Source organism: Mytilus trossulus, unplaced genomic scaffold, assembly GCF_036588685.1.
Source record: "Mytilus trossulus isolate FHL-02 unplaced genomic scaffold, PNRI_Mtr1.1.1.hap1 h1tg000103l__unscaffolded, whole genome shotgun sequence".
NCBI classification, from domain to species: domain Eukaryota; kingdom Metazoa; phylum Mollusca; class Bivalvia; order Mytilida; family Mytilidae; genus Mytilus; species Mytilus trossulus.
In genome coordinates, this window is record NW_026963296.1 from 1,628,498 (window position 1) to 1,645,264 (window position 16,767).

A 16,767-nucleotide genomic window follows, 5' to 3' on the forward strand; every position below is an offset into this window, starting at 1 on the left:
TCATGTGATATATATTTTGTTTATATTTATTACACAACATTGTCCAGTTTATCAGACAAGTTTTGATGTCAGTTGTATTATTCCAGTATGATGGAGAGACAGCATTAATGGTGGCTACCAGGAGAGGACACATGGAGGTCTGTAGACTCCTCATTGATACAGGATGTAAGATCGACATCATAGAAGTATGTTATCTACTTAGTCTGATCACATTACTATTAATCTACACTAATTCCTGTTGTTAATTAGACAAGTTTAATTAACAAATATGTGTAAGAATCATATAAAGTGGGGTCTCATTTTGTTTGTTTTGTTCTACTGAATCCATTGATATAATTATTTCACACATTTCTTGAAAAAATTTTTTTTTTAAGATATCAGGTTTAATGGAAGTTTTGACATTTCACAACAAAACATGTTTATTTATTGTTTATATACAATATAAATACAAGTGTGACTGGTCATTGTATTCAGTTTTGACCACTGATTCATGTGATATATATTTTGTTTATATTTATTACACAACATTGTCCAGTTTATCAGACAAGTTTTGATGTCAGTTGTATTATTCCAGGAGTATGGATGGACAGCATTAATGTTGGCTGCCAAGGAAGGACACCTGGAGATCTGTAGATTCCTCATTGATACAGGATGTAAGATCGACACCACAACAGTATGTTATCTACTTAGTCTGATCACATTACTATTAATCAACACTAAATCATGTTGTTAATTAGACAGGTTTAATGAACAAATATTTGTAATAATTATATAAAGTGGGGTCTCATTTTACTCATAATATTGTTCTTAATTAGAAAATATTACTCCTTTTCATGTTTCTTAAAAAAAATATTTTATTAAAATGAATAGTTATACTGAATCTACACTAATTCCTGTTGTTAATTAGACAGGTTTAATGAACAAATATTTGTTATAATTATATAAAGTTGGGTCTCATTTTACTTGTTTTGTTCTACTGAATCCATTGATATAATTATTTCACACATTACTTGAATTTTTTTTTTTTTAAGATATCAGGTTTAATGGAAGTTTTGACATTTCACAACAAAACATGTTTATTTATTGTTTATGTACAATATAAATACAAGTGTGACTGGTCATTGTATTCAGTTTTGTCCACTGATTCATGTGATATATATTTTGTTTATATTTATTACACAACATTGTCCAGTTTATCAGACAAGTTTTGATGTCAGTTGTATTATTCCAGGAGGATGGAGTGACAGCATTAATGAGGGCTGCCATGGGAGGATACCTGGAGATCTGTCGTCTCCTCATTGATACAGGATGTAAGATCGACACCACAACAGTATGTTATCTACTTAGTCTGATCACATTACTATTAATCTACACAAAATCATGTTGTTAATTAGACAGGTTTAATGAACAAATATTTGTAATAATTATATCAAGTGGGGTCTCAATTTTCTCGTATTATTGTTCTGAATCAGAAAATATTACTTTGTCATGTTTCTTTGAAAAAATATTTTATTAAAATGAATTATTATACTGAATCTACACTTAATTCCTGTTGTTAATCAGACAGTTTTAATAAACAAATATGTGTAAGAATCATATAAAGTGGGGTCTCATTTTGCTTGTTATGTTCTACTGAATCCATTGATATAATTATTTCACACATTTCTTGAAAAAAATATTTTTTTAAGATATCAGGTTTAATGGAAGTTTTGACATTTCACAACAAAACATGTTTATTTATTGTTTATGTACAATATAAATACAAGTGTGACTGGTCATTTTATTCAGTTTTGACCACTGATTCATGTGATATATATTTTGTTTATATTTATTACACAACATTGTCCAGTTTATCAGACAAGTTTTGATGTCAGTTGTATTATTCCAGGAGTATGGAGCGACAGCATTAATGGTGGCTACCAGGTATGGACACCTGGAGATCTGTAGACATCTCATTGATACAGGATGTAAGATCGACATCACAAATGTATGTTATCTACTTAGTCTGATCACATTACTATTAATCTACACTAAGTCATGTTGTTAATTAGACAGGTTTAATGAACAAATATGTGTAAGAATCATATAAAGTGGGGTCTCATTTTACTTGTTTTGTTCTACTGAATCCATTGATATAACTATTTCACACATTTCTTGAAAAAAATATTTTTTTAAGATATCAGGTTTAATGGAAGTTTTGACATTTCACAACAAAACATGTTTATTTATTGTTTATGTACAATATAAATACAAGTGTGACTGGTCATTTTATTCAGTTTTGACCACTGATTCATGTGATATATATTTTGTTTATATTTATTACACAACATTGTCCAGTTTATCAGACAAGTTTTGATGTCAGTTGTATTATTCCAGGAGTATGGATGGACAGCATTAATGTTGGCTACCAGGTATGGACACCTGGAGATCTGTAGACATCTCATTGATACAGGATGTAAGATCGACACCACAACAGTATGTTATCTACTTAGTCTGATCACATTACTATTAATCTACACAAAATCATGTTGTTAATTAGACAGGGTTAATGAACAAATATATGTAATAATTATATCAAGTTGGGTCTCATTTTACTCATATTATTGTTCTTAATTAGAAAATATTACTCCTTTTCATGTTTCTTAAAAAAATATTTTATTAAAATGAATGATTATACTGAATATACACTAATTCCTGTTGTTAATTAGACAGTTTTAATAAACAAATATCTGTAAGAATCATATAAAGTGGGGTCTCATTTTGTTTGTTTTGTTCTACTGAATCCATTGATATAATTATTTTACACATTTCTTGAAAAAAAAATTTTTTTAAGATATCAGGTTTAATGGAAGTTTTGACATTTCACCAAAAAAAACCGGTTGTTTATTTGTTGTTTATGATCAATATAAATACAAGTGTGACTGGTCATTGTATTCAGTTTTGACTACTGATTCAAGTGATATATATTTTGTTTATATTTATTAAATAACATTGTCCAGTTTATCAGACAAGTTTTAATGTCAGTTGTAGGATATGTTGTATATTATTGATATTGACAACAAAGTATTGTACATAATAGTTACATGTTATTTTGTTATATAATAGAGAGATGGATACACAGCTTTACATTGGGCTGTTCGGGAGGGATATCTACAGACCACAAGATGTCTGGTAGAACAAGGAGGTGCCAGTCCCTTGATTACAACACATGAGGTAATATTTTATAGTATATAATAGTGTTATCTATTAAGTAATGAATCACTAAAATTATGTATGGTTGGTCAAATGTTTTTTTTCAAGACTTTAGTCTTTTGATCATTTAAATTTAACTTTAAATATGAAAAAGTTTCATAGAAGGGCGTGGATGGGGTATACAGATATATGAGAGTGTGGATGGGGTATACAGATATAGGAGGGTGTGGATGGGGTATACAGATATAGAAGGGTGTGGATGGGGTATACAGATATAGAAGGGTGTGGATGGGGTATTATATAGGAGGGTGTGGATGGGGTATACAGCAGGCATGATTCCAGGTGTTTTCAAGTGGGTCCCTTGAACATCAAATTGGGAATTTTTATCCAAATTGGGAATTTTTTATGCATACAATCTGAAACGAAATAATATCATTTTCCTGACCTGTAAAAACGGAAAATGTATATTAAGTTTCACCTGAACACTGCTTGAAGAAATTATTGGATTCAGACCAGGGAAAATGTAATACATGAATACCATGAATACCATTGCACATGATGCACTATCATCTTAACTTTGGTAAACAAGGCATATATACCAGCTAACATAAACCTATGGCACTTAAGCAGTTTAGCTATTTATTCGAATTTCAAATTATCTCAAATTATCCCATAATATATAAGATATCTTATATAACATATTAGATTTTTATAAGATATCTCATTTAATATATGAGATATCTTATATATTTTTTTTTTAAAGATATCGTATATTATATATTATGATATATATAGATTCTACCGCTCCATTGAGTGTAATACGATATTTATCCACTCGAGACAGTTTAAAAATTTTCAAATTTAAAACGCAAGGCTTGCCCAAGCATTTTAAATATTTAAAATTTAACTGTCGAGAGTGGATAAATATCGTATTACACAAATCTGTTTCTCTAATGATTTTCTAACATTATGCAGGCACACTTATTCCTTCTTTTCAAATGATCTGCAAAAAGATGTGTTCTTTCTATATGACGTCATCAGGCATGTTCGCCTTTTTTTTTTGCCGTCACAATGGGAAATTCAGAGGAAAGCAAGAACATTCGACGTCATAATCGGATTTTAACCAATGAAGTACTGATAACAAACGAAACCACAAGTTCATGATTATTTTTTTTTTATACAATGGGTGCAGAAAGGGATAAATTGACGAAGAATTAGAGAAATAAGATATCTTAAATAATCTTTTTTATAAGATATCTTATATAATAAAGAAGATATCTAATATCTATTATAAGATATCTTATATAGTATATAATATATCTTATAAATCTACTTTATATAATGTATCTTATATATAGTGTATAAGATATATCATTTTGTTTATAAGATATCTTATACAATGTATAAGATATCTGATAAAGAAAACTATATGAGATATCTTATAAACTATAAAAGATATCTCATAAATTTTATAACATATGCATGTAAGATATCTAATAAACTTTATAAGATATCTTATAAACTTTATAAGATATCTTACAAACTATATAAGATATCTTATAAAGTTTATGAGATATCTTGAAGTTAGATTAAATAACAAAACGGCTTGCCATATTAACCACTGAAAAAAATCATCCATTCGGTATTTTTTCAATAGATCATCTTTATAATTAGTTATCAAAGGTACCAGAATATAATATAAACTTACCTTGATTCAAATGGATTTCAAATTGAACTGGCCACTTGTCGAATTCAGAAAAGCAATTACAAAAGGTTATATACTTATATTTAAAGCAATAGCACCAGTGAACTTTTGTCTTTTGAGGAAATAGAGCAAAATATAAAATAATTTCTTTTACAAAACAGGTTGTAAGCAAGTTCCATAAATGGCTCTGCTGGGCGATCTGCTTTTATAAGATCGGCGCCCATTAAAATTTATTCATCAATGTTATATCAAAATTTGAATTTGTTCTTTGCCGAGGTCTGCTTTGACACCAATTTTGACAAAAAGCAGGTTTTTGATCAACCTGCTGAGTGATCTACTTTTGGGAATTCAAATACTCCCATAAAATTTTATTCAATTGAATCCGACTGCTAAAATTGTTTACCTCACGTTGACATAATTAAATCGTTGTTAATAAAATGCGATTGTAGTCAGCATTCTTATCAGGATTTTACTACGTTTGACGACAAACTATGAAAAATTATAGTTAATACCGATTTTTATTTTATTTTCCTGAATTGGGAATTTATATTCACATACATTTTTTTGGGGCCGCTGACAGATTTAAGGGCCGCTGAGCGGCCCTAAACTATATAGTGGAATCATCCCTGTGATGTCTCATGAGTTATATTTAATGAAGGAATATAATATGGTATCTGTAAAAACAAAATAAAACACTCAGCTGCTACTAGTACTAATTGTAAGATATATGTAACAAAAGTCTTTTTTGTAGTTTGGCTTAAATTAAAATATTGTTTGTTTGCCCTTTACCGACCGACCCTATAAATTTGTTCAGCTAAAAAATATTTTATTTGTATTTACAAGTAAGATTTTATTTTAATTTATTTTGTCATTCCTACCAAAAATCTTATATTTGTATTTCCCGCTCAAAACTTTTTTACCAGAATCCTCGGGTTTTATCTTTCCTGTATAAGGTCAAGTCCGTTTGGTATCACTTGAGCGTTTGACATGAACACTTGCATTTAGAGTTTCAAATCGATGTTGAAAGCTGAAATCATGATATGACGAAAGTTACTCTGTGTCTTTTTACTTGAAGAGCAGGGTTCATTCAAAATGTTCGTCCAATACAAAATTGTCAACGTGTGCACAAAATATTTGTATCCCGTTATGTTGGGATGGCCTTTGGTGATATGTAGATCAGGATGATTATGTTTACGATGCCTTCGACTAAACTGGTTAGCCGTTCCATCTATAGCTTAGCACCGCGGTCTATATAATTAGAGACAAGAAGAATTTTAGCGACAAGAAGCGTCAAGAAGAATGAATTTAGCAACAAGAAGTGACAAGAAGTGTCAAGAAGAATGAATTTAGCAACAAGAAGCGGCAAGAAGACTATTTAGCGACAAGAAAACTTAAAAAAATTAATTATAAAAATAATTAAAAAAAGGTCCTTTAAACAAACAAAATATTGCTGATGATATATGCTAACTGTCATCAATATTATTCAAATTTAATTTAATTCTGCCAAACATCCTTTTTTGAAAGAAATTGTTCAGACCACAGCCAGGCAAAACAGCAAGTGTTATCTTGACTCATTTATTCATACCTTTCACATTGCTGAAAACAGTGCATACATGATCTTTAACATATGTTGTCTAATAAAAACTATATAATCCCTTTCTTCTTCACAAATGTTTAATTCTATCAATAGTATATATAAAAAAAAAAATGATAGTCGCTAAATAGCCTTCTTTTCGCTTCTTGTCGCTTAATTTATTCTTCTTGTTGCTTCTTGACACTTCTTGTTGCTTCTTGATGCTTCTTGTCACTTATTAGAGAGACCCTCGCACCGAAGTCAGTGTAGCGATAAGTGAACACAACAGGGGTCCAGTTAAGCCTTCGACCAGCATATTATATATATCTGACATGAACCAAAGGTCTGTAAAGTGGACAATATTTGGCAGTAAAATCGCCAAGTTTTTCCATACAGATCATTTATAAATGCAACGTAAGATACGTGACAATTGAGTTTCAAGTCTTGTAGCATTTTTATTGGAAACACAGGCACACACAAAAATTTAAACTCTCTAGGGACTTTTTCTACTAGTAATGTATGTCTGCCTGGACATATTTTACCAGGATAAAGTTATCTCTTACAGAAAACCTTTAGGTCAAGGTAAGCATACGACGGAAGTAGAATTTGAAACTCTTAAAAGTTCCAGGCATATAAACGTTGAAAATATGCTTATTATACTTATAGTCCCAGAAACTTTTTAGCAAAAGCATGAACTTAAACAAAAGCAATACATTTGTACAAACAAAAATTACATCAGGCAGATTTTGTTTCTATAAAATAAAATATTATACCTACCTGCCTACCCATGACAAAAAATGTACCGAGCTAAGATATTTTTTGGGAAAGAAAAATAAAATATTTTACCTACGTAACCTACCCTGTTTCAAAACATAGGGTCGGAAAAGGGCAAACAAACAATATTTTAATTTAGGCCTTATCAGATGAAAGCAATATAAAGATTTGTCTGTTTTTCAGGGTGAGACTCCATATGATATAGCAGCCAGATGGAAAGAGAGGCAGTATAAAGAAGTGATGGAATACTTACAGGTACATATAGTGATAGATATATATGGTGTTGAATTGCATATGCTTACACTTATAATGAATCAAATAGAAAATCAGTTACAAAAAATAAATAATATAAACTAAGAAATTAAATGCCACAAAACCAAGATACTTCAGGAGAGATATTTTATAAATTAAACATTCTTTAAGTCTTGAACAAAAAATTTCAAATTCTAATGAAATTATTTGTTATCACAATTTTGATTGAACAACATGATATATTGGAGATCCTAAATTCCACGCTTTAACGGACTTTAACTAAACTTAGTGGAATAGCCTTCATTTTTCAATTCAAGAATTTATTGTTGTGTCTTTTATTTCATTCTAAAGTTTTTCGCATTTATTTTTATCTTGCTTAAAGATATATGGATTGATATTTGGTATATAGTTCCACCATGACAAATTACAGATCCAGTTCAGATTTGGTTCCAGTCTGATGATTTTTTGCAGAGTTTTGTTCCTTGGACTTCGAAAAATTCATGCAAATATTCAGTTTTCCACACTTTTTATATGACCGCAAAAAACTTGCGTCGTATAATGCTATGGTGTTGTCGTCGGCGTCGTCCGAAGATTCATTTTGTTTCCAGACAATAACTTTAGTTTAAGTGAATGGATCTCTAAGAAATTTCACCAGAAGGGTTAATACCACAAAAGGAAAGTTGGGATTTTTTTGGGGGTTATGGTACCAACAATTTAGGAATTAGGGACTAAAAAGGGGCCAAAAACAAGCATTTTTGTTGTTTCCGGACAATAACTTGTGTGTTAGTGTATAGATCTCTCAGAAATTGTACCACAAGGTTCCATATCACAAAGGGAAGGCTGGGATTGAGTTTGGGGGTAATTGCTTCAACGGTTCAGGAATTAAGGGCAAAAAATGGGCCAAAAACAAGTATTTTTCTTGTTTCCAGACAGTATGGATCTTTCTAAAATTGTACTACAAGGTTCCATACCACAAAGGGAAGGCTGGGATTAATTTCGGTTCGCGGTAATTACTCCAAGGGGGACAGGGTTCAAAAAGTTTGGGGGGATTTTTTTGGGGGGTTCATATTTTTTTTTTCAAAATTTTTGAGAATTCAAATGATTGCACAGTATTGCACAAAAGCAAGAAATCTTCAATTGCACAGTATTGCGCAATAGCAAGAAATTTTCAATTGCACAGTAATGCGCAATAGCGATAGCAAGAAATCTTCAATTGCACCTTATTACGCAATAGCACAGTATTGGGCAATAGCAAGAAATCTTCAATTGCACAATAGCAAGAAATCTTTAATTGCACAGTCTTGCGCAATAGCAAGAAATCTTTAATTGCACAGTCTTGTGCAATAGCAAGAAATCTTCAATTGCACTGTATTGCGCAATAGCAGGAAATCTTCAATTGCACAGTATTGCATAATCGCAAGAAATCTTCTATTGCACTGTATTGCAAAATAGCAAGAAATCTCCAATTGCACAGTATTGTGAAATAGCAAGAAATCGTCAATTGCACAGTATTGCAAAATAGCAATAGCACAGTATTGCACAATAGAACAGTATTGTGCAATAGCAAGAAATCTTCAATTGCATTGTATTGCGCAATAGCAATAAATCTTGAATTGGCCAGTATTTTTGAGAATTCAAATGATTGCACAGTATTGCACAAAAGCAAGAAATCTTCAATTGCACAGTATTGAACAATAGCAAGAAATTTTCAATTGCACAGTAATGCGCAATAGCGATAGCAAGAAATCTTCAATTGCACCTTATTACGCAATAGCACAGTATTGGGCAATAGCAAGAAATCTTCAATTGCACAATAGCAAGAAATCTTTAATTGCACAGTCTTGCGCAATAGCAAGAAATCTTTAATTGCACAGTCTTGCGCAATAGCAAGAAATCTTCAATTGCACTGTATTGCGCAATAGCAGGAAATCTTCAATTGCACAGTATTGCATAATCGCAAGAAATCTTCTATTGCACTGTATTGCACAATAGCAAGAAATCTCCAATTGCACAGTATTGTGAAATAGCAAGAAATCGTCAATTGCACAGTATTGTGCAATAGCACAGTATTGTAAAATAGCAATAGCACAGTATTGCACAATAGAACAGTATTGTGCAATAGCAAGAAATCTTCAATTGCACAGTATTGCGCAATAGCAAGAAATCTTCAATTGCATTGTATTGCGCAATAGCAATAAATCTTGAATTGGCCAGTATTTTTGAGAATTCAAATGATTGCACAGTATTGCACAAAAGCAAGAAATTTTCAATTGCACAGTATTGCGCAATAGCAAGAAATTTTCAATTGCACATTAATGCGTAATAGCACAATATTGCGCAATAGCAAGAATTCTTCAATTGCACCTTATTACGCAATAGCACAGTATTGGGCAATAGCAAGAAATCTTCAATTGCACAATAGCAAGAAATCTTTAATTGCACAGTATTGCGCAATAGCAAGAAATCTTAAATTGCATTGTATTGCGCAATAGCAATAAATCTTGAATTGGCCAGTATTGCGCGATAGCACAATATTGTGCAACAACATAGTATTGCGCAATAGCAAGAAATCTTCAAGTGCACAGTTTGCACAAAAGCAAGAAATCTTAAATTGGACAGTATAATATTGCGCAATAGCAAGAACTCTTCAATTGAAAATAAATACAAATCTTTTAACCAATTTCAATGGGATTAATTTAAAGTCATTAATTTTTAGCTCACCTGGCCCGAAGGGCCAAGTGAACTTTTCTCATCACTTGGCGTCCGTCGTCTGTCGTAGTCTGTCGTCCGTCGTCGTTCACTTTTACAAAAATCTTCTCCTCTGAAACTACTGGGCCAAATTTAACCAAACTTGGCCACAATCATCATTGGGGTATCTAGTTTAAAAATGTGTCCGGTGACCCGGCCAACCAACAAAGATGGCCGCCATGGCTAAAAATAGAGCATAGGGGTAAAATGCAGATCAAGATCTATTTGCCCTCAAATTTTCAGATGAATTGGACAACCCGTTGTTGGGTTGCTGCCCCTTAATTGGGAATTTTAAGGAAATTTTGCTGTTTTTGGTTATTATCTTCAATATTATTATAGATAAAGATAAACTGTAAACAGCAATAATGTTCAGCAAAGAAAGATTTACAAATAAGTTAACATGACTGAAATGGTCAGTTGACCCCTTTAGGAGTTATTGCCCTTTATAGTCAATATTTAACCATTTTTCGTAAATCTTAGTTATCTTTTACAAAAATCTTCTCCTCGGAAACTACTGGGCCAAAATAAAACATAGGGGTAAAATGCAGTTTTTGGCTTATAACTCAAAAACCAAAGCATTTAGAGCAAATTGATGGGGTTAAATTGTTAATCAGGTCATGATCTATCTGCCCTAAAATTTTCAGATGGATTGGACAATCCGTTGTTGGGTTGCTGCCCCTGAATTGGTAATTTTAAGGGAATTTTGCTATTTTTGGTTTTTATCTTGAATGTTATTATAGATAGAGATAAACTGTAAAGAGCAATAATGTACAGCAAAGAAAGACATAAAAATAAGTCAACATGACCAAAATGGTCATTTGACCCTCTAAGGAGTTATTGTCCTTTAGAGTCAATTTTTTACAATTTTCATAAAATTTGTAAATTTTTACTAATATTTTCCACTGAATCTACTGGGCCAAGTTCATAATAGATAGAGATAATTTTAAGCAGCAAGAATGTTCAGTAAAGTTAGTAAGATGTACAAACACATCACATCACCAAAACACAATTTTGTCATGAATCCATCTGCTTCCTTTGTTTAATATTCACATAGACCAAGGTGAGCAACACAGGCTCTTAAGAGCCTCTAGTTGGGGGTTCTAACCTTGTAATACTTTTAAGCTCACCTGGCCCAAAGGACCAAGTGAGCTTTTCTCATCACTTGGCGTCGGTCGTCCGTTGTTAACTTTTACAAAAATCTTCTCCTCTGAAACTACTGGTCCAAATTTAACCAAACTTGGCCACAATCATCATTGGGGTATCTAGTTTAAAAAATGTGTTCGTTGACCATGCATACCAACCAAGATGGCCGCCATGGCTAAAAATAGAACATAGATGTAGATTTTGGCTTATATCTCTGAAACCAAAGCATTTAGGGTTAATCTGACATGGGGGTGAACATGTTTATCAGGTCAAGATCTATCTGTCCTGAAATTTTCAGATGAATCGGCAACCCATTGTTGGGTTGCTGCCCCTGAATTGGTAATTTTAAGGAAATTTTTCCATTTTTGGTTATTATCTTAATATCATTATAGATAGAGATATACTGTAAACAGCAATAATGTTCAGCAAAGTAAGATCTACAAATAAGTCAACATGACCAACCCTTAAGGAGTTATTGCCCTTTATAGTCAATTTTTTACATTTTTTGTAATCTTTTACAAAATCTTCTCCTGAAACTTCTAAGACAAATTTAACCAAACTTGTCCACAATCATCACTAGGATATCTATTTTTAAAAATGTGTGTGATGACCAGGCCCTCGAACCAAGATGGCCGACATGGCTAAAAATAGTACATAGGGTAAAATGCAGTTTTTGACTCATATCTCTGAAACCAAAGCATTTAGAGCAAATCTTTCAGGATAAAATTGTTCATTATGTGAAGATCTATCTGCCCTGAAATTTTCAGACCAATCAGGTAACCCGTTGTTGGATTGCTGCCCCTGAATTGGTAATTTTAAGAAAAATTTTCAGCTTTTGGTTATTATCTTGAATATTATTATAGATAGAGATAAACTGTAAACAGCAATAATGTACAGGAAAGTAAGACCTACAAATAAGTCAACTTGACCAAAATAGTCAAATGACCCCTCAAGGAGTTATTGCCCTTTATAGTCAATTTTTAACAATTTTCATAAATTTTGTAAATTTTTACAAAATATTTTCCACTATAACTACTGGGTCAAGTTCATCATAGATAGAGATAATTGTAAGCAGCAAGAATTTTCAGTAAAGTAAGATCTACAAACACATCACCATCACTATAACACAATTTTGTCATTAATTCATCTGTGTTCTTTGTTTAATATGCACATAGACCAAGGTGAGTGACACAGGCCCCTTAGAGCCTCTAGTTTGGATATTGGGCCCCATTTTTAAATTGGGCTACATTGTGGTCAAAAGAATCTAACATTAAACTTTGTTTGATTTCATCAAAAACTGAATTATTGCGGCTGTATGATATGCTGAATCTTATTGTGCATATAGATTTCTTATTTCGGGCCCTGTTTTCAAGTTAGTCCATATTAAGGTTTGAAGGGTCCAAAATTAAACTTTGTTTGATTTCAACTAAAATTAAATTTTTGGTGTTTTTTTTATATGCAGATTCTAACCATGTTGTTAGATTTTGGATATCAGACCATTCTAGGTAAATTAAATGTCCCATTTCGAATTTTTAAGGTCTTTGACCACATTTATTTTGTGTCAGAAACTTATATTTTGTCAAAATTTGATCACAGCTTGAATATCGTGTCAAAAATTGCCCCAACTGTTCAGGGTTAGACCTCTGCAGTCGTATCTGGCTGCAATCAGCGAAGCATTTTATTTCTATCATGCTTAAAGATATTGATTTGATATTTGTTATATAGATTACAACATGACAAGTTAGAAATCCAGTTAGAATTTTGTTCCAGTAAAAAGAATTTTTATCCGGTAGGGTACTGTGTATTGCCATTCAATGCTCTCTTACCTCAAAAACTTTATGAGATAGGTAAAAACTGTTTGAAGCAAAAGGGGTCAGCAATACATGATCTACAAATTGTCAATATGGCCATAAACAATAGACCATAGAAGTTATTGTTCTTAAATGACATTTTTTACTGATCTTAGTGCTTTTGCTCATTACCTTGAAAACTATAATAGAAAAGTATTAACTGTAAACAGCAAAGATAATCAGAAATGCAAGATCTATAAAATTGCCAATACAACCAAAACAACTGGATGACTTCTAAGGGAATTATAGCCTTAAACGACAAGACATGGCTGCAATATAGTTAATAATCATGATAATAGAACATGAGGGTAAAATGTGTTAATTGTCTTAATCCTTGAAACCACAATAGGTGGAGAAAATCTGTCGGGGGCAAAATACTGATTGTCAAGATCTACCTACCTCCTATTTTCACCAAATAATCTTGTTGATTATTCTTCCAACATTGAGCTTGTGAGGTGCGTTTGACTCCAGTCTTGATTAACCTTCGGTATGTCCTGGTTTGCTTAGGGTACTCAGGCTTCCTCCACCAATAAAAACTGATTTTCACAATATAGCCAATAACACTGAAATTAGCATTAAACACCAGCAATTACTCAATCATTGAATTAAGTAATCAATCCAATTTAGTTTTAGCAAAAATGCCAAAGTGAACGATACAAGTTTTTTTTGAGCCTCTTGTTTGTTTTTCATTTATGCTTTTTATCTTTAAAACCATAAAACTTGGTCAAGGCAAAATAATCAGTAAGACAGGTTTTGGTCCATAGTTTCCATTAAACACAAATATTCTTGCTGCATTGTATATTTTTTTTGGGAACAGATAAACCAGGTTTAATCCACCATTTTCTACATAAGAAAATGCCAGTACCAAGTCAGGAATATGACAGTTGTGTCATCCATTCATTAGATGTGTTTGAGCTTTTGATTTTGCCATTTACTTAGGGACTTTCGGCTTAGAATTTTCATCGGAGTTTGATAATTTTGTTATTTTACTTTTTATATACCTGCAAGGGGATTTTCCAAATTAAAAAAAAAACTGTTCCCTTTAAACTATATCTCTTTTACTCTGAGCAACACATTATCCTGAAAATATAAAAATGTGTTGGATATATTTTATGTAATGTGGAACATTGGTATTACATATATATTGGTATTATGTCATTGTATATTATTTTTTGGGGGGGTTTATATCTTAAAATTTTAATAGTTCTTCAAGGGACATGTGTGACGATGTATTCACAGTGCATATTACTTATTTTTTAGACTGTCATGTCAGAGAAATCTCCAGGTGTGACTGCTGGTCAAGGGATAGAAGGTAATTTTCTTTAACTTGTTTTATTATTATATATATATTATTCAAACTATTCATTAGTTTTAACACATTACATGTTATGACATAAACCAAAATATTGTCCATGTAAACAGCAAAACAGTCACTATAAATATATGATCAATGTCATTGCACACAGAGTTATTGCTTTCTCCACGAGTGAATTGATAATACGAGTGACATTTCTCTATAATCCTAAGAATATGTGTCAGTTTTGAGATAATTTAATAAACTAAGTCGTTGGCACAAGATGTGCTTTTTCTACCTTTTCTATTCCTTGTTATAAAAAGAAATTTTATAAACTGGTGTCAATTGTTTATCGGGATACAAAATTTAAGAAAGGGACAAATGATTCAAAGATTCCGACAAGGAGCCAGTTCTGCCATTTGTGACTTCTCAACCCTTATCGCTTCACTAACAAATTATGTTAACGTAAGTGGGCGAGAATGCCAGAGTAGTTAAGATTGCTTTTTAATTGGTGCTTTATTTTAAGAACGACAGTAGATTTCTTTAATTTACAAAAATAGATTTATAAATGACGCAAAACTAATTCATTATTTAGGGTAAATGACGCACTTGAGGCTTAAATTAAAATATTGTTTGTTTGCCCTTTACCGACCGACCCTATAAATTCGTTCCGCTAAAAAATATTTTATTTGTATTTACAAGTAAGATTTTATTTTAATTTATTTTGTCATTCCTACCAAAAATCTTCATGATCTTATATTTGTATTTCCCGCTCAAAACTTTTTTACCAGAATCCTCTGGTTTTATCTTTCCTGTATAAGGTCAAGTCCGTTTGGTATCACTTGAGCGTTTGACATGAACACTTGCATTTAGAGTTTCAAATCGATGTTGAAAGCTGAAATCATGATATGACGAACGTTACTCTGTGTCTTTTTGCTTGAAGAGCAGGGTTCATTCAAAATGTTCGTCCAATACAAAATTGTCAACGTGTGCACAAAATATTTGTATCCCGTTATGTTGGGATGGCCTTTGGTGATATGTAGATCAGGATGATTATGTTTACGATGCCTTCGACTAAACTGGTTAGCCGTTCAATCTATAGCTTAGCACCGCGGTCTATATAATTAGAGACAAGAAGAATTTTAGCAACAAGAAGCGTCAAGAAGAATGAATTTAGCAACAAGAAGCGACAAGAAGACTATTTAGCGACAAGAAAACTTTAAAAAATTAATTATAAAAATAATTAAAAAAAGGTCCTTTAAACAAACAAAATATTGCTGATGAAATATGCTAACTGTCATCAATATTATTCAAATTTAATTTAATTCTGCCAAACATCCTTTTTTGAAAGAAATTGTTCAGACCACAGCCAGGCAAAACACCAAGTGTTATCTTGACTCATTAATTCATACCTTTCACTTTGCTTAAAACAGTGCATACATGATCTTTAACATATGTTGTCTAATAAAAACTATATAATCCCTTTCTTCTTCACAAATATTTAATTCTATCAATATTATATATAAAAAAAAAATGAAAATCACTTTATTACTGCCCGTATATATATCTAAAAAAATAAAAAGTTCAATGTTTTTTAGCTCACCTGTCCCACAGAGCCAAGTGAGCTTTTCCCATCACTTGGCGTCCGGCGTCTGGCGTCGTCGTCCGTCGTCGTCGTCTGTCGTCGTTAGCTTTTAGAAAAATCTTCTCCTCTGAAACAACTGGGCCAAATTTAACCAAACTTAGCCACAATCATCATTGGGGTATCTAGTTTCAAAAATGTGTGGCGTGACCCGGTCAACCATCCAAGATGGCCGCCACAGCTAAAAATAGAACATAGGGGTAAAATGCAGTTTTTGGCATAAAACTCAAAAACCAAAGCATTTAAAGCAAATCTGATCAAAAATTGTTTATAAGGTCAAGATCTATCTGCCCTGAAATTTTTAGACGAATCGAACAACCCACTGTTGGGTTGCTGCCCCTGAATTTGTAATTTTAAGGAAATTTTACTGTTTTTGGTTATTATCTTGAATATTATTATAGATAGAGATAAACTGGAAACAGCAATAATGTTCAGCAAAGTAAGATTTACAAATAAGTCAACATGTCCAAAATGGTCAGTTGACCCCTTCAGGAATTATTGCCCTTTATAGTCAATTTTTATCTATTTTTCGTAAATCTTAGTTATCTTTTACAAAAATATTCTCCTCTGAAACTACTGGACCAAATTAAACCA

General features: G+C 31.9%; 1 protein-coding gene and 1 long non-coding RNA gene across 4 annotated transcripts in view; both read left to right on the top strand.

The window, feature by feature from the left end:
* Positions 1 to 185, top strand: part of LOC134699974 (uncharacterized) — a 41,447-nt gene extending 41,262 nt beyond the window's left edge. For all 3 annotated transcript variants that reach the window (XR_010103713.1, XR_010103714.1, XR_010103712.1), the window contains one exon: positions 87 to 185. This is a non-coding gene — a long non-coding RNA (uncharacterized LOC134699974). The remainder of the gene's footprint in view (positions 1 to 86) is intronic.
* A 1,709-nt stretch (positions 186 to 1,894) lies between these two features.
* The window catches only part of LOC134699960 (uncharacterized), a 45,802-nt gene continuing 30,929 nt past the window's right edge, over positions 1,895 to 16,767 (top strand). Inside the window, exons 1-4 of the mRNA XM_063561362.1 lie at positions 1,895 to 1,987; positions 3,106 to 3,213; positions 7,428 to 7,499; positions 14,498 to 14,549. Of these exons, the coding sequence (XP_063417432.1) occupies positions 1,910 to 1,987; positions 3,106 to 3,213; positions 7,428 to 7,499; positions 14,498 to 14,549 (310 nt within the window). The 5' untranslated portion in view covers positions 1,895 to 1,909. The remainder of the gene's footprint in view (positions 1,988 to 3,105; positions 3,214 to 7,427; positions 7,500 to 14,497; positions 14,550 to 16,767) is intronic.